The 18,411-nt window shown below is 46.4% G+C and overlaps 8 protein-coding genes across 8 annotated transcripts; 4 read left to right on the top strand and 4 right to left on the bottom strand.

Annotated features, from left to right (window-relative positions):
* Positions 1–1,491: 1,491 nt before the first annotated feature.
* BP5553_07473 (uncharacterized protein) lies at positions 1,492–2,836 on the bottom strand (the record flags this gene model as incomplete). The annotated part of the gene is made up of 5 exons (XM_032016096.1): positions 1,492–1,839; positions 1,896–2,154; positions 2,205–2,374; positions 2,431–2,615; positions 2,692–2,836. 5 exons carry the CDS (start codon positions 2,834–2,836, stop codon positions 1,492–1,494), a joined length of 1,107 nt encoding a protein of 368 aa, XP_031867327.1.
* Positions 2,837–3,466: 630 nt separating this feature from the next.
* On the top strand, positions 3,467–5,452 carry BP5553_07472 (uncharacterized protein; the record flags this gene model as incomplete). Its single annotated transcript, XM_032016095.1, has 3 exons — positions 3,467–3,599; positions 3,687–4,107; positions 4,168–5,452. 3 exons carry the CDS (start codon positions 3,467–3,469, stop codon positions 5,450–5,452), a joined length of 1,839 nt encoding a protein of 612 aa, XP_031867326.1.
* Positions 5,453–6,899: 1,447 nt separating this feature from the next.
* BP5553_07471 (uncharacterized protein) lies at positions 6,900–8,205 on the top strand (the record flags this gene model as incomplete). Its single annotated transcript, XM_032016094.1, has 2 exons — positions 6,900–7,369; positions 7,425–8,205. 2 exons carry the CDS (start codon positions 6,900–6,902, stop codon positions 8,203–8,205), a joined length of 1,251 nt encoding a protein of 416 aa, XP_031867325.1.
* Positions 8,206–8,633: 428 nt separating this feature from the next.
* On the bottom strand, positions 8,634–9,056 carry BP5553_07470 (uncharacterized protein; the record flags this gene model as incomplete). The annotated part of the gene is made up of 1 exon (XM_032016093.1): positions 8,634–9,056. One exon carries the CDS (start codon positions 9,054–9,056, stop codon positions 8,634–8,636), a length of 423 nt encoding a protein of 140 aa, XP_031867324.1.
* A 2,257-nt stretch (positions 9,057–11,313) lies between these two features.
* On the bottom strand, positions 11,314–13,862 carry BP5553_07469 (Uncharacterized protein; the record flags this gene model as incomplete). Its single annotated transcript, XM_032016092.1, has 2 exons — positions 11,314–11,391; positions 11,442–13,862. 2 exons carry the CDS (start codon positions 13,860–13,862, stop codon positions 11,314–11,316), a joined length of 2,499 nt encoding a protein of 832 aa, XP_031867323.1.
* Positions 13,863–14,735: 873 nt separating this feature from the next.
* On the top strand, positions 14,736–15,227 carry BP5553_07468 (Uncharacterized protein; the record flags this gene model as incomplete). Its single annotated transcript, XM_032016091.1, has 1 exon — positions 14,736–15,227. One exon carries the CDS (start codon positions 14,736–14,738, stop codon positions 15,225–15,227), a length of 492 nt encoding a protein of 163 aa, XP_031867322.1.
* A 144-nt stretch (positions 15,228–15,371) lies between these two features.
* BP5553_07467 (uncharacterized protein) lies at positions 15,372–16,203 on the bottom strand (the record flags this gene model as incomplete). Its single annotated transcript, XM_032016090.1, has 2 exons — positions 15,372–15,979; positions 16,047–16,203. The coding sequence occupies 2 exons, from the start codon at positions 16,201–16,203 to the stop codon at positions 15,372–15,374; spliced, it is 765 nt and encodes a 254-aa protein (XP_031867321.1).
* Positions 16,204–16,780: 577 nt separating this feature from the next.
* Positions 16,781–17,900, top strand: BP5553_07466 (NADH-cytochrome b5 reductase; the record flags this gene model as incomplete). The annotated part of the gene is made up of 4 exons (XM_032016089.1): positions 16,781–16,940; positions 17,017–17,098; positions 17,152–17,695; positions 17,751–17,900. The coding sequence occupies 4 exons, from the start codon at positions 16,781–16,783 to the stop codon at positions 17,898–17,900; spliced, it is 936 nt and encodes a 311-aa protein (XP_031867320.1).
* Positions 17,901–18,411: the final 511 nt, after the last annotated feature.

The following is an 18,411-nucleotide window of genomic DNA, read 5'->3' as shown; positions in this document are numbered from 1 at the left end:
CATAATTTTTAAATCTTTTTACGCACTACAATGCCGGTATTCGTATAAGCCAGAAACTTATATTGGCGCCTAAGTACAGCAGAATTGTGCAAAACCGTCACCCAGGCGCTCACCCTAACGCGCTGCTTTTAGCGAGACGAGGGTAATAGTATAAGTAAGCGACTACTTATATAACCTATTATTCTTTACTAATATTATAGTAGGGATCTAAAGGACTACTTATTACTTACTTTGTTTTTGTATTTCTATTTATACTAGAGTTAGTATATAGATAAATAAGCTACTTAAGTATATAAACTCTTAGCTCTTACTCTCCCTTTTATATGACGAAGAAGAAAACACATATAATTTACTAGAATATAGTTAGACTAAGGAGAAGCTAGCTAGTTGAGATAATTACGAATTCAAACCTAATTTACTATACTTATAATAATAACTAGATCTTGTAACTATTAGTCGTTCTGAAATACCCCCGCCTGAGCGCGCCCTGAATATTCACCTCCTCTAGAAGAATACTAAACCACGGTTTAGACTTCTTTGGCTAGATAGCTAAACAACGATGATCCGATACTGCGCCTATCGATCAATTGATCCTTATACCTTGGCTGCGTTCTTTTGGTTGTTTTATCTACGATTCCTCCTGAGAGTCTTAAAAGTTCTCTCTACTCCTCGACAGTAGTCGGATAGATAGTAAAGTGTAGTAAGGTGGGATATATTTCAAGTCCTTCTAAAAACGGAGTTAAATAAGCTTAATATTATATCACGAATATAAATAGGAGTACTTTAATTAAAGAACTATTTCTCTATTCGACTCTAAACGTAGGTACGAAGATATTAAGCTAAGGAGAGAAGAAGAGACTTTTCCAGGGGTATATATCCCCTGAAGTAGGTTACGTGATCGGTAAGTGTAGGTAAGCGCACATGTCGAGCGTCGCTCTAGAACTGTCACAACTAAAAGTTAGTAATTTTAAATTTTAATATTTTTTCTATAATATAAAAATTAATAGAATTGTTTAAAATTCAGGATTCTAATTAACTAGATAGATATCTGTCGATTGAAATAATTTTCATATAAATCAGATAATATTATAGTATTAAGTATCTTGTCTTTTAATTATAAGTAAAAATTTAATTGAGAATATAGTTATATTTAAGAACTTAAATTCTATACAAAGTATAAGAGTTGTTTTTGCAGAGAGTTACAAGTCGAATAATACTAGGAAGTGTTGTCAGAGTAGATAGATATTTAAGTCAAGAATTCAAGGCTGATTCAATAAATTCTTCGAATCGACTTTTAAAAGCTTCGAATCCGACGAATCAGAAGCTAGAATTCCTTGAATCGTATATACGAACATTCGATTCATTCGATTCAAGTTTTATTCGAAAAATTCGAAAAATTCGAAAAATTCAACCTCAATTGCCAGCCCTATCCCGGGGTCTACTCGTAGCAGCGTTTTGGATGAAAAAGCGACGCTTAGTATACCCTCGTGTTTAAAAAGCTTTGAGCTTTGACAAATTGGGTTCTATCATCAGATCCTGAATGGAAGCCATTATGTTCCTTGCTGTATCGGTATCCGTTGCCTGGCCGATGTGGATGTGAAGCTCCTTAGCTGGATTGTCGACGACTTTACGGAACTTCTCTATAAAAAACTCCAATGCATTGTGAACATCAGTGTTCTTTCCGTGGTAATCTGGGAAGTACTTCTTGATTGGGATTCCCCAGACGAGCTTTTGCTGGAAAAGGTCCAATTTGTTAAAGAATAGGACGAATGTGGTATTCACAAACCGCTTTGAATTAACGATGGATCCAAAAAATGCGAGTGCATCGACTATACTATTCTAGATCTTGATAAGTTTCCTAAAGTTACTATATAGTTAACTAACGAGAAGCTTACCTCGGCCCTGTCTTCTCTCAAAGTAAGATTATACGCACTGAGTGGAATAAAGAATATTATTACATCCACATTATCGCAGACGTAACTTAACTTTTTCCGTTCTGAGCGCGCCCCACCAGTTTCAACTACATTATATACGAAATTGCCAAAATTAATCGTATTTTGGTTAATTCCCGATGTTACCGTGTAGGCGTGTAAAATATCCTGGTCCGTAGGCAGGTAGTCCACCCCAGCTAGCCGGTCGAGGTCTGTAAGGAAACTTAGAATTTAGTAAAAATTCGAGACACAACGCGGTCGGGTTTAACTAACTAAAGACCATCCAATGTATATTGTCGGCTTTTCAGGATAGCCAACTGAAACCCTTTGTCCGACAACAGACTTTTGATTGCATGGAAATATTCGAAAGACATAGGTTGATTGAGATCCCAATCAAAATTGAATATTTTAGTACTATACAAATCAAACATCTCAAGGAGTCTCTATAGTAACACAATTAAAACTAGGAAATATTAATTAACAATACTGGCGGACTCACATGATTGTCGTCGTTTTCGAAGACAGTTTCCAATGGTGACATTGCCTGTAAAATCCAATAAATTTCGCGGTTCAAATGGTAGAAAATCTTGTACCGGAAATTCTGCCGGGCTTGTTTCTCATATCCTCCTTGATGGATTAGGTGAATCTGCTGCGCAAAGGTGGTCTTTCCGCTCTCTCCAGAACCTAGTATAAAGACTATTTCAGTACTTCGCTAGCATGGCCTCGGGACCTACTTTTGCAATATAAGGTCGGTACTAACCAAGAAGTAGTAATTTTACATCTACACTGTCTTCTTCGTCAAGGGTTTCCCTCTCCTGAATTACTTTGGTTTCAGCTTTCTCTTGAACCTCTTTGCCTTTTCGTGGATGAAAGCTAGCCCAAAACGTTTTTAACTTCAGCCGCATGGCTAGTTTCCTAGGCTAGTTTCGGAGGCTAGTTTCTTGAAGGCACATAAAGTGAGAATAGGGGCGGGCAGACCAGTAACAGCAATGCCGCTTAAGGAGAGCAATAGATTAATACAAAGACGATATAAGGCTGTCGGATAAGAACAAAGTCCATTGATTTTAATGTATGAATGCCTTCATCAAAAGGAGGCGAATGTACCGCTAAATGCCCATGACGCTCTTTAATTGTGGTGCGCACATGTATTGGACGAAGTTTGCGGAGTAGGATATCCAGCGTCTGATGGAAGCTGACGTTATTCACATACTGTAGCGAAGCGTGAGCATGACCACGTGGCCACTCCCCAGCGGTGCCACGGGCGACCTTCAAGATGAGTAATCTTGAGCATGCCACTGATAAACTATTTACCAACGATAACTTCCCGGCTTGCGAAGACCTAGACTGCCACTATAAATCGAAGAAATAATACATCGCCAGCTATGAGCCAGGACAATAGAGTGTGTGAACAATGCAGACCACTATTTTCTCCGTCGCTAATCTACAACTCCATCCATACCAGCGTAAAGAAAATACGCCAAACCAAATTGGAAGGCTGCCCGTTATGTTTGCTTATACACGAAGGTTTGATCGGAATGGTAAAAGGCGGCCTGGATGATGAAAGCATTGTCGTCATTTGCCCAGGAATTTTTGGCCGACCGATGGAAGTGCTCTACGGAGGAACGGTGACAACCGAATCGATTGTACTCCAATTTTATGTCCGAGAAGGTCAGTCTTATAGATCAAGTCGTCCAAATTTCGCATCGTACTAATTATCATATCTCACAACTCTATCTAACGGCGGGATATTTTTAGGTATCAGCTCTCCTGTTCCGGCAATTGGATTCGCCTCAGATATTGCATCAAACTCGATGTCCGCTTCATGCTTTGATTTCTTGGGAGTATCGGTGACGAAATGTGACCAGAATCATCCTGAATGCCAGCCAAAGTCAATGGCTGCATTACCTCGAAGGGTAATCGATCTAGGATCCAATGGGTGGAAAGGGAGACCAAAGTTATACGTTTCAATGGAGGAGAAATCACCATATACTGCGTTAAGTCATTGTTGGGGTACGACGCAGACATTCAAAACCGAATTAGCGACGTTTGAGGAAAGGACTTCCGGCATTGATTTCAACACATTGCCTCAGACTTTCCGAGATGCCATTATCATTACTAGAAATCTGGGAATTCGTTATATCTGGATCGATTCCTTGTGCATTATCCAAGATGATAGGTAAAAAATCAACAGTCGGGTATCACTAAGAATACTACTGACGCCTGGCTTGTGAATTAGAAATGATTGGGAGATGGAATCTGGAGTGATGAGTAAAATTTATGCCAACTCTTACCTGACTATTGCCGCCTCATCGGCATCAAGCGACGAATGTGGATTTCTTGGCCCGAGGAGCGCCCATATAGCTAGGTCATTGGAGTATAAATATGGCATTCCGGAAACCAAAATACGGGTTCGAGAGCAAATTTTACACGAAGACTCTGAACTTTCCACAGTTGACCCTCTTTTCACTCGAGCTTGGGCGTTTCAGGAACTGTTAGTTTCAAGGCGAGTTGTATGCTACAGCTCGGCGGAAATTCAATGGCACTGCCAGCGTTCAAGTTGGTGCGAGTGTGACCAATTCGAGGAATCGAGTCTCAGTCTCGACGTCAGCACGTTGCGCCAACGACGAAGGGCTGTGCACTCTCAGGCTCGAACGACCGTGTACGGGCGGCCAGAAGATGCTAACTTTTACCACCGATGGTACAGCATCGTCGAAGCATATCCCTCATTAAAGTTGACGGTACCTACAGATCGTCTGCCAGCACTTTCTGCCCTTGCCCAGCTATTTAGTATTAAACTAAATGACACTTATATGGCAGGGCTTTGGAAAGGAGATATTCGTCGTGGACTAAGATGGCAAACGTCGTGGGATCAGCCAGCAATAGGAAAATTGCCACAGAAATACCTCGCACCCTCTTGGAGCTGGGTCTCTATCGATGGGAAAGTCTTCTATGAACGCAGCTTTGGGCAGCTAGGATACGACCCTGCAGATGTTGAGCCAAATTGGGCCTCGACGATCGGAGAGCCTATACATGATGACTTTGTTGACGTTTGGTGCAATACATCCAGTACTAATTATTTTGGAGAAATCAACGGTGGTTTTCTGAAGATCTCGGGCCTGCACGCCACGGCTTTTCTCGAAGTCCCTGATGTTAAAGATGGGGCAGACGAAGCCCTTATTCCATACACAATGTGGCCCGAATCCGATCCGAAACCTCCAGATATCAACCACTGGCCACCTATTCCGTATAGAGGATTCAAGCCTGACGTGCCGTTGGTGAGATCTTGGTATACAGACGAGAAAGGCCAAAGAATGGGAACGGTAAAGAGATCTACTTTGCGCCCTGGCCAGGCTCGAGATGCAATAGTAGCCCGAGTTTGGACTATTAATATTTGCGAGGACTGTTTTTTGGTGTTAGTTCCTTCGAATAGAATACCTAAATCGTATGAACGGGTTGGATTTATGAGGGGTGGAGAGGCATGGAAGAAGAAAGGTATTATTAAAGATATTATAATTGTTTGATCAGGATTTTAATAAAGTATAGATATTACTAGCAAAAGTAATCGACTCTCCAGATTAAGGACCGCAGCGACTCCCGAACCCTACTTAAGAGGGGAGTATAACTTCGGAGAGTACTAATAGGACTTAGAACAAAGTCTACGTTAGTAGGTATACCTCTGCTAAAAACAGTACTTAAGCTTCTTAAGTATTAGGTGTAACGATTCGGTGCCAATACTACCCCGACAGGTATATATTGACACTTGGTCGTAGGGTTTCTATTGCGTAGCAAAGTAATGCAGTAATCACTTTAATGATCACAAAGATGAGCGAGAAGCGAACGAGCTACACTAAAGAGAGCGTAGTATAACAGAAAATGTCGAAATATTTTGTTGCCACACTTTTCGGCCTTGATCTATTTAGCCGGAAAAAGGGACCCCTTCAAAAGAGCAAAGAGGGAGCCCAACCAACAAGACGCTGCAGTTGAGTGGCGATAAAGCATTTCTGCGACTAGCTCGGGGGCTTCAATACATGCCCGGAGAGAGGAAAGCAGCGATGAATTTATACTCGAGGTTTGATCGAGGCGGCGCCCACCCTGACCGGGTGAGTGGCTGGTGCTGGGGTGAGGCCGGAGCGGAGGCCGCACATTTCCGATGAATTGGTAAATGACAAAATATCCAGACATAGTTATGTCCATTCCAACTTGAACGCTAAAATGATTCCATAGAGACGAGTCATCCCAACCCAGGTCCAATCTGAAAGCCTTCAGAAAGGCTCTACAGCTATGACAAATTGACATCCCCTTATTTATAATTCAAAATCAACTTGATCCTCGGGCTCAAAACTAGCAACTTGCTACGAGGTGTGTCATTTCGATAGAAATTGTACAGATAACTAAACGGATTGGATAAAAGTCCATTCGCTCAGCAAACAAGACTCGCCAAATAGCAGTGTGATGCCTCCAGCAATGCCCACAGGGAACCAGAGCTGTTGTTGTAGCGATGCTCAATGGAGACACAGGGCAACTGAGAGCATTGCTGAAAAATAGCTCTGGCCCCAGTGGGGCAACCATCTATTGGACATTTTGAGCCTGGTTCAAGCTTGGATTTCGGAGTGCAGATGACAGAATAGAAAAATGTAGCTAACTTAGCTGGTCTATTGTGCTCACCTATCCAGTGACGATGCGAGAAGAAGCCGAGGTCAAGAATCTACATGCCAGTAGCAGGCCGAGATATCACCAAATAACCAACGTTTTAAGCAATAATAGGACCGCTCTTTTTGCTCTCTAGTTGAAGCTGGGTTGTTTTTTTTTTTTTTCAAGGAGGGAGGTAGGTTCGGGTAAGGATCAATTGCTCTGCACTATTGACATGCCTCGGTGCAAAGGGACTTGCTAGTTCATGTTGTGATGTGCCTTGGCTTGCTCCCTCTGGGAATCTTAGCGAGTGTCCCAAAGCGATCATACAACCTCCAAATGTCATCAAACAACGAACAAACGCATAATAAAGATAGCTCAAAGCTGATCAGCGCTCTGCGCTCGACGCTGAACCACCTGGCTGAGAATTCCTATCCTCACGTCCCCGGCCCAGAAGGTTGCAACAGACGTGCTTCAGTGGCCCTTGTCGTGCGGGTACGCCCCCACTACAAGCATTGGCCGAGCGAGACCTCCCAACCTACGTCCATTGATCAGTACTTCCAGCAGGACTGGGTTCAGCATGGCGACCCGGAGGTTTTGTTCATCAAGAGGGCTGCCCGAGTAGGGGACAGATGGACCAGCCATGTTGCATTACCGGGAGGGAAACGGGACCCTGAGGACGAGGACGATAAGGCGGTTGCCATAAGAGAAACGTCCGAAGAGATTGGCCTTGATCTTACATCTCCTGATGCTTTATTCGTTGGGAATCTCCCCGAACGGGTAGTCAAAACTTCATGGGGGAAGGTCCCGTAAGTGGTTTACAAACCAGCTCCCTCATCATCTGCGCTTGCTCAACTTTTGTAGTATTATGGTCCTTTGCCCATTCGTCTTCCTCTGGACGCAACCAGACTTGCCACCTCTTAAGCTACAACCAACGGAGGTTGCTTCAACGCACTGGGTTCCCCTTCGAGTTCTGCTGTCGCCGTCAGCGCGTACATACGAATACGTCGATGTATCGGATCGATTCGCAGGCACGGGGGTGGTACGCAGGACGCTCGTGCGGTCCATACTCGGTCAGATGCGGTTCTCCGCCATCAGATTAATACCATCCGAATCTTTATACTGCAGTTCGACAGCGGAGTTCTTCCCCCTGGACCCGCTGGAGGAGAAGCTGCCCTTGGGAACGAGATTATATAATTGGTGTCGTGGAGATCATACACGATCTGCGGAAAGCACAAGGCCATTGTTACTCTGGGGACTGACACTCGGGATGCTAGCTGATTTTCTGGATCAATTGCCACCCCACAATGCTGTGCAGATATGGTCCTATCCAACCTTTACATCCCCTGATGTCCGGTGGATAATCAATATCCTAACGCGATCTCTCAAGCAGAGAAATGCGGCAAGGCTCCAAAGCGGGGGAATGAACCAGACTGCTATGGATAGTGAAACAGAAGCGGTTGCTACGGGAGATATTCAAGAGGGTGCAAAAAATGCGAAGCGACCTTACGCTGTTGGTGTTATGTTAGAAGGTTATTACGACATGCTTAGAAGAGGAGTCTGGATTGCGGCAAGTGTCCGCATGATAGCTGCTGTAGCCATTACTGTACAAGTTGTGAGAAGATATAGAGGGTATAGATCTTAAATAAATCTCAGTGACAATCCACGGTTTATTTCTTCTATTCTAAAACCTTGTGTCTACTCGTTTTTTATCGATGCGTCTCGAGATATTACATGTCATCCTCGAGCTATATTGGGGAACACAATGAACTGGTTTTAGTGGTTTGCATGTGGGCATACTCCCTCTGGATTTCAATGGTCTTGGCATATCGCGCAAGAGAACCCTAACTCTATTATACCTATTCCTTGTGGGTCCCAGCCGTTCTATAGAACAGCACCAAACGATTGTTTATTATTTTCGGCTGAGCTCCCCGTCTTCTACAGCTTTCCTCTTCGTTCCTCTGCTTCATCATCCTTTCTTGTTTGCACGTCTTTGTGGAGCCTTCTTCTTTCCTCCTTTTCCCTTTCCCGTCTCGTCGCCGGCCTGAGACTTTTGCAACGCTTCCGTGGGGTCTAAAAGACCTGAATATCCTCAATTGGCGCCTCGGGATAATTGTCTATTTCCGCTTCTGCTGCTTCTGGTGCTTCTGCTATTTCTGCTGCTTTTGCTGTTTCTCCTGCTTCTCCCGGGTTTGCAATTAGCTCCCCAGTCAGAACCATTTCCAGAGTTTCACTGAGTTTGAAAGCATCCGCAGCTTCATCCCAAAACCGACGCAATATCTCCGAAAATCCGGGTTGTACTTCATCGCCCACTCCTACATGTATCTTGTTCATTTCAACGAACTGTTGAAATGCACGAGTAAATTCCTTTTGGCGCCTCATTTCACCTGCCTTGTCGTACAGCAGGTTGGAGATACGTGCACCCTCGCGCGAGGGATCCTCCGACACGGCGGGAGTATTCAAAATTCGTGCTGTTGATATTGCCATTGCATCCATTTGGATCGGAGTTGGTTCTAGTAGACTCTAGAATCACCGTTCCTTCCGTTGATTGCTTGTTGATTGCTCGGAGACCTGCATAGCTATGCAGGATCTTTATTCCTTACATGTATTTAGAGTAATCCTGGAGCCCTCCTTCTGAGGAGTCTTCTCTCTCTAGAGTTTTATCAAGCACTTCTCCAGATTACATCTATCGGACCTGGCCAGAGGCCCTGGATGCCGGTTGTTCGTCCCTGGTCCTAATTCTACGCATTAGTAGCCAGCACCTGGGACAGACCTCTTGTTCGAGCAGGACTTGGCTAGCCTCACGAATATCATGACGAACTCCAGGATCATCTCTATATCCTTGGGACTAACAGCGTCCGGCATTGCTGCTTCGCTTCTATGCGGATATGGGTTGGTTGGGTGGTCGATGGATATAACAAGGTCTTCGAAGGGTCCAGGGAAATTCTTGAGGCGGGTGATGAGCAGCTTGGTGTTCTGCAAACTGGCGAAGGTGATCTTGATGCTGACTATAATTATAGAGGCTTGGTACAAGAGATTAATGTTGGAGAAGTCGCAAGATCCGGGCGACCAGATAGGAAGTCACGACTAAGGACTACTTGGATATCAATCCCCATACATTACAAAGACGCTAGTCTACCTACCTAGATATACAGCCTAACATCTTGTATAATCTCATGGCCTTATTCAAATGTAAATTCAAAGTCGATCGACTTGAGAGGAGTTGCTCGTCGAAATCCTTTGACGTTATACTTCAGATACAACCTATATTTATATATGTCACAATCTCATCGTGCTCAACGTCATACGTGTTAGAGGCTAGAGGTTCCCTTTAAAATGCACAGGCACAACATGGAGATGTGGACATGATACAATAGCAGGAGATTGCGAGTCTGTTTATTTAAAGGCGCCGCCTCTCAAACACGAGGATAAACATAACTTAATCTGCTATGCGCCTAATAGACTTGAGCGCAATTGGCCAAGAAATGCGGGAGTAGGGGCAAAGGGTCAGAACTTTTGGTTTCCAGTCCTTGGATCTACTTCCTATGGGATGAACCTAATGATCACGGACCCATGACCAAAGAGCGCGGCTTCGATAACCTCAGTCGCCAATAGGTCAAGGCCCTCAATAGATTCTTTGATCCCGGGTATCGCGAAGTGCAATTCAAAAGTATCGCCGCGCACAAGGATAACTGGAGGCTTCCGGTTTAACTAGGAGAGGGTTCTGCATGTCTGGGATGAGTCCATCCTGCCTAGGTGGCGGGAGAAGGGGTCGGTGATTCATGGTCTGTTCAAGTGGTGGTTCGATTCCCCACTAGAAGATGAAATATATGCGGTTTTTCGGATCGATCACCCTTACACCAACCTCAGATGCTAACTTCCACCGTTGGTTTTCTCGTTGTTCATCTCAGGGTGCGCTATTGTTGTCAGAAGGGGAAACACTGTTACTCTAACAGTAGTTGTCATTCTCAGAAGTGCTGTCAATTACAATATATAAGTTCGAGAGGCAGGGAAAAAACCTTTACAGATATGCTACAAGTTTATAGCCCTAGCTCGAGTGCGAAGTACAGCCAAACTGAATCTCCTTAAACGTAAAGTCGGCCTTGTCAACTGCAGCAGCTCCTCTGCTCCGGTTTTCATCAACAGATATCCAAGTCCCTTAGGAGCGGATATAATCCCCTAGCTAGTAAGCTGCCGAAGGAAACATTAACTCAGATGTGGCAAATGGGCACATACGGTAGGTACTTAGGTACCAACACTTCAGCTAGCAGTCAGGAGAAAGGCACAAAACACGTAGATAGGCAAGTCAAACTTCAAATGTGCGCTGTATTCAAAGTTTTTTGGTATCATATTACCAATTGAGCACTTCTCTAAGTCTATGCTCAAAAGCTGTTAGTCATGGTTATGTGCCGCAAACAACCCCCAAGTGCCACAGCCCGATGCGCTAAAATCCCATGGGACTAGACCAACCACCATGGAGGTATACGCTATGATACTGTGAACTTGGTTCATGACCCGAACGCCATCCCAATGCAAATGCATCAATTCCAATGCCTGTCGCCAACGTCCATATCGTATCATCATACCGTAGCGCGCTGATAACTCTCTTAATTATGTTTAGGTGTAATAACGGTCGAATAAACCCGAGGAGGGTAAAGCGCAGTTGGTGTTTGGGCGCCGCAGAGCTACCCAATGAGTGTTTGGTGGCAACTCTGAAGTTCCATTTTTTGGAACGGAAGTGCGGAAGAAAGGATCATGCCATCATGCTCACTTCGTCATCCTCATCATCATCTTCCAGGCTCTCGATTGCCTCTTTGATATTTTGACTTGCCTGTAAAGTGTTAATAGTGTTACCTGAAAGACGGGATGTGAAAACCATACTTTAGGATCCAGATTCAGGGCGATTGTGAAATGCCGCACTGCAGCACCCTTCTCCCTCAAACTCTTATAAAGTCTTCCTAGCAAGAAGTGGACCATGGCTTCGTCCGGTGCCAAATCCTTCAATATCATCAATTCCTTCAGGGCCGCTTCCAAGTCTCCTGTCGCCATCAGGGCCCGCGCCTTCTTGAACCGCGTTAATGCTGACCGGGGAGCCAATTCGGTTGCCTGCGAAAAGTAGGCCAAAGCCTGACGAGGCTGCTTCTGCTTCTCGAGGACCGTCCCGATACAGCAAATTAGTACGGCGTTTGTTGGGTTGATCACGGACGCGGATGAAAAGTGGGCAAATGCTTTGTCGTAGTTTCCGAGCTTCTCATACACGCGACCCACGCCATACCAGGCGTTGTAATGCCGCTTGTCGGCAGCCATACCTTGCCGATAGGATATTAATGCTTTGTCATATTCTTCGTTAGCAACATGCTCATGCCCTTGGAGCGTGAAAGCATATGCGAATTTAGGGTTGAGTTGAGTAGCACGTTTGAAGCATTTGAGAGCTTGCTCGTGGTCTCGAGCAAGTGACCAGGAGTTACCCAACACGCACCACGCCTGAGGCGACTGCCATGACCCATCAATAAGCTCGTGGGCAAGGAACGCAAGGTCCGTTTCGCGCTTCAAGTGCCACAGAATTGTCGAATAGATTTCCATATCTTCAAATCTTGTGGGTGCTATATGACGAATCCGCTTATAATATCTTTCTGCATCTACATATGCGGCTTGCTCGTAGAGTGCTCGGCCCATTTGTGCCATCACCCAAGGGGTCTCCTGTTGGGCGCGTGGAAGGGAACTGTAAATTTGCCAGGCTTCGTGGCAGTGGAATTGTGAAAGGGCAAAATAGCCGCTACCGACCTTTTTGAATAGGTCTAGCAGCCATCGCAATCCTTCTTCCTGCTTGCCCGGATCGGTTTCCGAAGATCTTTGTACGGGTATACTAGTAGCAGTATTGGTCCAAGATCGGTGGGTAGCCTCCTTTTGATCAAGATCCATAGTATCTTCGACTGGTTTCCTGTTACCACTAACTTGTCTGCCAACGGTAGAGGTACTCGAGTTTGGACGCATGATTCTTGATATGGGTGGTCTCGCCTTTTTCAACTCCCTTCCAGGTGCTGGACCAATCGTTGGAGCATTGCTCGAAGGTTTGCTGCTCGTTGGGCGTATTTGGTTGAATAATCTAACGCTTCTCCTTTGTGGCGCCCCAGGATCTTCCGAGGTTTGTCGGGGCACCACCTGCCCAGAGATTGTTCTCTTTCTCTCATTTCCTGCGGCGTTTAAGTTCGTGTTCCGCACGGTTTGCGTTGCCGCTGACTCCTCGGTGGGATCTGCACTCCTGTGGGAACGCTTTGTCGTGGGCCCCCGACTCATTTTTGGAGCATCCATATTGAGATCCACTCCCAACCCTTGTATAGTGCGCGTTTTCCGTATCGGAGCTTGTGGTGGTTCGGACGAGTAGGCAGATACAACTCCAGGATCTCTCCGGCTGGGAGCGGCCGTCACATCTATTGAGGCACTCGGACCAGTTGGCGTTTCCATTGCTTCTGGGCCAATACCTCCCCCACCGGCTGCCGGTAGATTTGTCAAGCTCGGATTGCTCTCATTCAGCTTCTGTAACATACCATGTGTGCCAAAGAGGCCACCTGTGAAGCCTCTTGATGGGGCATTATTAAAAGGATCTGATGGGTCACTCGCAATCGACACCGGGCGCGCACCCGGCCGGTTTCGATCGTGGTCCGCCACGGACGAGAGAGTATTGTCCTTTGTTGGCCCTTGGGATTCCGCTTGGTCTTGAGTGTTAACTCTTAGCACAGCTTCCATTTCCGGGGTCATCTTGAAGATGTTCGGGACACGGACACTCGTGCCCATATCGCAGAGACTGGTAAATGCATCCCACATGAATGGGTTCAATTTGAGAGCCTCTTCGAAACAGCTGATGGCCTTTTGCTTGTTATCGTACCCGGAGTAGAGCTTCCCCAGCAAGCAGCTAACCGCTGCCGCATCTGCGTACGGTTGCCGTGTAGATTGCGTATGTTTACCAAAGCTATTCTTCCCTCCCCAAAGCCCTCTGCTCTTCTCCAATGCAACTATTCCATCCTTGTATCTTTGCAGCGCCAGGGATGCCTGTGCAAGTACATAAGCACACCCTAGATGAACTCCTCTCAACCCGGGCGACTTGCTATATTCGTAGGCTGAGGCGTTGTCGCCTAGTCGTAGATGGCAAAGTGCTAGGAGGTATGCAGATTCAGAGGATCGATGATCGTGGGCGGAAAGTCGCTCAGCGAAGAACAGAGCGTTCTTGAGGAGGTTATTATCGATGTGATAATATATGAGCTGCCGTAATTGGATCGCAACGCATGGTGTCGTCGGCGCCATGTTGGCGGCCTGTGGAGGAGGGGATAGGACTGAGCGTGGAAGTTGTCACGATGGCTAGGCCATGCAGCTAGCAAGGCGTTGTGTTCACCTGTGACCGGTGGTTTTGCGTATCGATCCTGACGAGACGTGTGGCGGCAGCGGCGAACCGCTTGCTCGATGTGTTTGTTTGCTTCAATAAGCTTTCGACTAGGCTGCTCGCATGGTCGTTATTGCTGGGTTGGTAACATTCCGATTATTAGGTCGAGGCAGAGCTGATATCTGGCCGTGGGTACCAGAGGAAGAAGGTATTGGTGGTGGTAGGAGGACGTGATCCAGGGCCGAGTCGAGAATAACAACAAACACGAGAGGGCTGGCGGAGCGCACAGTGACTGCAAAAGGCGAGAACAACCCCCCGAATCCTTTCTCCAGACGACACAGAACCCGCAGAAGGTATAGGTGTCCGTGTCAAAGAAGTTGCAGCTATATCAAAGCAATATTGGCGAGGTCGGCAATAGAGCTGGTCAACGATGTCAGGGTCGCGATGTTGTTACGGAGTGTTATGTTAGCGCTGGAGTTGGCGTTGGCTCAAAGCGGCGGGCGGGTAAGCTTCATTGGCCGCCGTCTTTGACCAAGCAACCAGCGTCTCCTTGCGAATTTCAGGCTTTGGAACTTCAGCCTCGCCAAGTCGAACTCAAGAATTGATCCCGGGCTTGACGATCCACAACCTCCTCCTCAGAAGTCTTGTTTGAACTTCGAATTTGCCATATTATTACGGAGCATACTCTGTGCCTACGTCGCAAATAAAGACGGGCCATATAATCAATCTCTCGCGGCCATATTCCCCGACTCCGCCATAGGCTCATAATCTAATTAAAACCCGACCCCATCCCCATCATGGCACAAAAGGCAAAGAAAGACCGGGCGAAGGCCAACACCTCGACGCTCAACAACCTCCATATCGGAACCCTCTCAGTCCACGCGCTCTTCTTGGTCTTCAATTTCCTTATCAGACGACGGTCGCTCCTGACATACGTGCTCCTCTCGATCCCTTCGCTCGTGGCGGAATATATCCTCGAGTCCACGGGCAGACCAAAGCGTGATCCGTCCACGAAGGCATTGAAGGGCCCAGGGGAGGATCTTTCTGCGCCTGGGCTGACAGAATATCTGTTTGATGTGATATGGGTCACTTGGGCGTCGCTGATTGCGGTTATGTTACTTGGCAACTGGGGATGGATGCTTTGGGCGGTGGTGCCGGTTTATGGCCTTTACAAGGGCTACGGACTTCTCGGTATGGCGAAGGGCATGATGGGCAACAGTCAAGGGGCACAGCAGCCAGAGGAGCAGGTGGCCGGACCAGGGAATCGGAGACAGAGGAGGGCAGCTTAAAAATCCTATTATCAACAAGAAATCGTGATGTCTTGAATCGGCCCTCGGGCTGCGACTTTCTGCCCAGTGAGATGCTAACGTCTAGCATATTACAAGTGTATGATGCCCTTTTATCTGCTTGGGCAACTTGATTTGCTCTTCCTTCTATAGGTTTTTTTCAGTCCAATACGCCAAATCCTCTTTCGTCGCGTTTCGAACCAGCACATGAACATGTTCCAGCGCCCTCACACTCTGCAATTGCACCCAATTCTTAAACCACAGAACCCTCTCATGGTCACCACCCAATCTCTCTACGAAAGTCCGCTCCACGAAGTTCTGAAGAGTCAACCTACTTTCCTCAGTCAAATCACCTGTCGCTTCATTGGCAGCAATCGGGGTCTTGCTCCAAACCACGATATGGGTAATGTCGTCCGTACAGCCATAAGGCCAGTCATTTATCAGGATCTTGTAATCGTCTGGCTCGCTAAATGGAATAGAGGAAAGATATGTGAACGGAGGAGATCCCCACGGAAGACGGTGCTGTATGACATAGTTGCTGATACTGCCATATTCGGACTTGACTTTGCGGCACCAGGCAATGTAGCGGCGGAGCTCAGAAGGTTTGCGCTGCATAATCCCGAGGTTGTTGGTGGCTTTGGGAACGTTATCAAATTGTTCGATCCAGTATAAATGTAAAGTGGGGGAGGAAGGGAGGGCACCATCACTGCAATATCTTCTTCCCGACTGAGACTGATTTATATCTCCATATATGGCTAAGATATTGATTTCCTAGAGCTTATTGCAAAGATGGAGAACAGATTGAACTAAAGACGTTCTTACCTATAGCCTCTTTAAGTGCATCCCAAGTATGAAGCTCGAAATCTTCGTCCTTGGATAAAATCCCAATTCTATCCCTCTCTGTCAGAGGAAACGGTTCATCTTCTTCCTCTCGTGTATCTCTCTCACTAGAGTAATCGCGGTTTTGTTGGTCACCCATTTTACTATTTGGGGAAAAATAGCCCAGAGACGGTTGAGGAGGCGCTTCGATCAAGTTTCCCCTTAAGAGGGTACTTGAGAACGAGCTCTGATTCCGTGGCCGGATACGAGTAGATTGGGTTAAGCAACGAGAGATCCTGATATAGCACCGCAAGTGTATCATATGGCCAATTGCATAACAATTGCACAATATATGCATAACAGTCAATTTTGAGGCCAGATTTGGCTTTTGGGGTCGTCAAGATGAGGTTGGGATCTAATCTTATCAACTACCCTGTTTGCATCTGGGCGCCGGACAGAATTACCCGATTAGGTCCGCGGTCAACAAAAACCAAATTGTCCATATGCCGATGCCGATCCCGACCGCCCCATATTCTCTCCATCCCTCAACGCACCACAACACACGCCATCCATTGCGTCGACGATATTTCCGCTCGGCTAAGCATTTGAGAAGCTGGCCAGACATAAAAGGGGCTTGAAAACGAAATATAAGGAAAATCAACTTTATCTCTTTAGATTTTAGCTCCCTCGGTCTTCGTTTCCCGAGCGTGACGAATTCTAGCTCCGGCGCAAACACTATGACGAACCCCTCCGATCTCACGTCGAAGTACTATGTCGACGGAGTATACATTCCTTCGGGTCTGCTGGTTGTTGGATGTTTGATTGTCAAACGGGAATGGGTTCCTTATGCCGTTGTGCTTGCCGTGACACTTTCAGCGTTCAAGCTCTGGAGTAACCGTAAGTCTTCAATTTCAATTGGCGGATTATGCACACAAGACTTTATCGTCGAAATTACGGCTAACAAGAGCTTCAGGCGTCCAAAAGGTGCTCAAACCCACTGAGTTCCAAGACTTCGAGCTCAAGGAGAAGACCATCATCTCTCACAATGTCGCCATGTCAGTATCCCCGACATCCAAGCTCCCCCTGTAACCTGCTAACAAACGAAAAGCTACCGATTCAAACTTTCCTCTCCGACTGCGATCCTAGGTCTGCCGATCGGTCAACATATCTCCATTGGCGCAGCGATCCCTCAAGAAGATGGCACTGCTAAAGAAATCGTCCGATCATACACTCCGATTTCCGGCGACCACCAACCAGGTTACTTCGACCTGCTCATTAAGTCGTACCCTACAGGGAACATCTCCAAATACATGGCGTCTCTCGTCGTGGGACGAACCATTAGAGTCCGCGGTCCCAAGGGAGCAATGGTCTACACACCAAACATGGTCCGACACTTCGGAATGATTGCCGGCGGAACTGGAATCACGCCCATGCTGCAAATCATCCGCGCAGTCATCAGAGGCCGCCCCACCGGTGACAAGACAGAGATTGACTTGATCTTCGCAAACGTTAACAGAGAGGATATCCTTCTAAAGGAAGATTTGGATCAGCTGGCCCAAGATGACAAGGGATTCAGAGTCCACTATGTCTTGAATAATCCCCCTGAGAAGTGGGAGGGCGGTGTCGGATTTGTTACCCCTGAAATGATCTCGGTACGTGATCCCCTCATTGCTACTAACGTAAGTTTGCTAACTTTAATTTTAATAGAAATTGCTTCCAAAGCCAGCCGAGGATGTAAAGCTCCTGCTCTGTGGTCCTCCTCCTATGATTAGCGCTATGAAGAAGGCATCTGAAGGTTTGGGATTCAAGAAGGCCAAGCCAGTGAGCAAGTTAGAGGATCAAGTCTTTGCATTTTAGATGTAGAGTGGTCCGGAACGGAAAAGCGAGTGGCCTATAGACGTAGAGTGGTGGTACGATAGATCTATTGATATGTTATAGACTCAACCTTGTGATTGGTACAAGGAAACCTAGTAAACTGAATCTATAAGCTATTACAGTATCTCGATGCAAGTGCATGCCAACTCCCTGCCAATTCCACCCTATGTTGAAGCAAGAGTCTCTTTTACTATTTTATGAGGTTGTATTCTTGTGATTGGGGCACAGCTGGTACCCAATGTCCTGCCCTTCAGTTTTGCTGGTACCGAAAGATGTTGGCAAATATTTCATTAAATTGCTCCTATGGCGGGTTTTATCTTTGCCAGGGGGGAGTAAAATGGAAATGGTCCATGATGCTGGGGAACGGTTTATAATATTCCTCCCGAGGGTGTGCTATTGGGCATGAACAATTGGGGCAGGAGATGCGTAGCACGACGAGGCTCCGCGTCAACGAAATAGCTTAACGAAATGCGTCGCGCTACCCCGAGGCAAA

The sequence above is a fragment of the Venustampulla echinocandica genome, assembly GCF_003357145.1.
Source record: "Venustampulla echinocandica strain BP 5553 chromosome Unknown scaffold_6, whole genome shotgun sequence".
NCBI lineage: Eukaryota > Fungi > Ascomycota > Leotiomycetes > Helotiales > Pleuroascaceae > Venustampulla > Venustampulla echinocandica.
The sequence above is the reverse complement of the archived record's forward strand: the minus strand, read 5'-3'. Positions and strand labels throughout refer to the sequence as shown.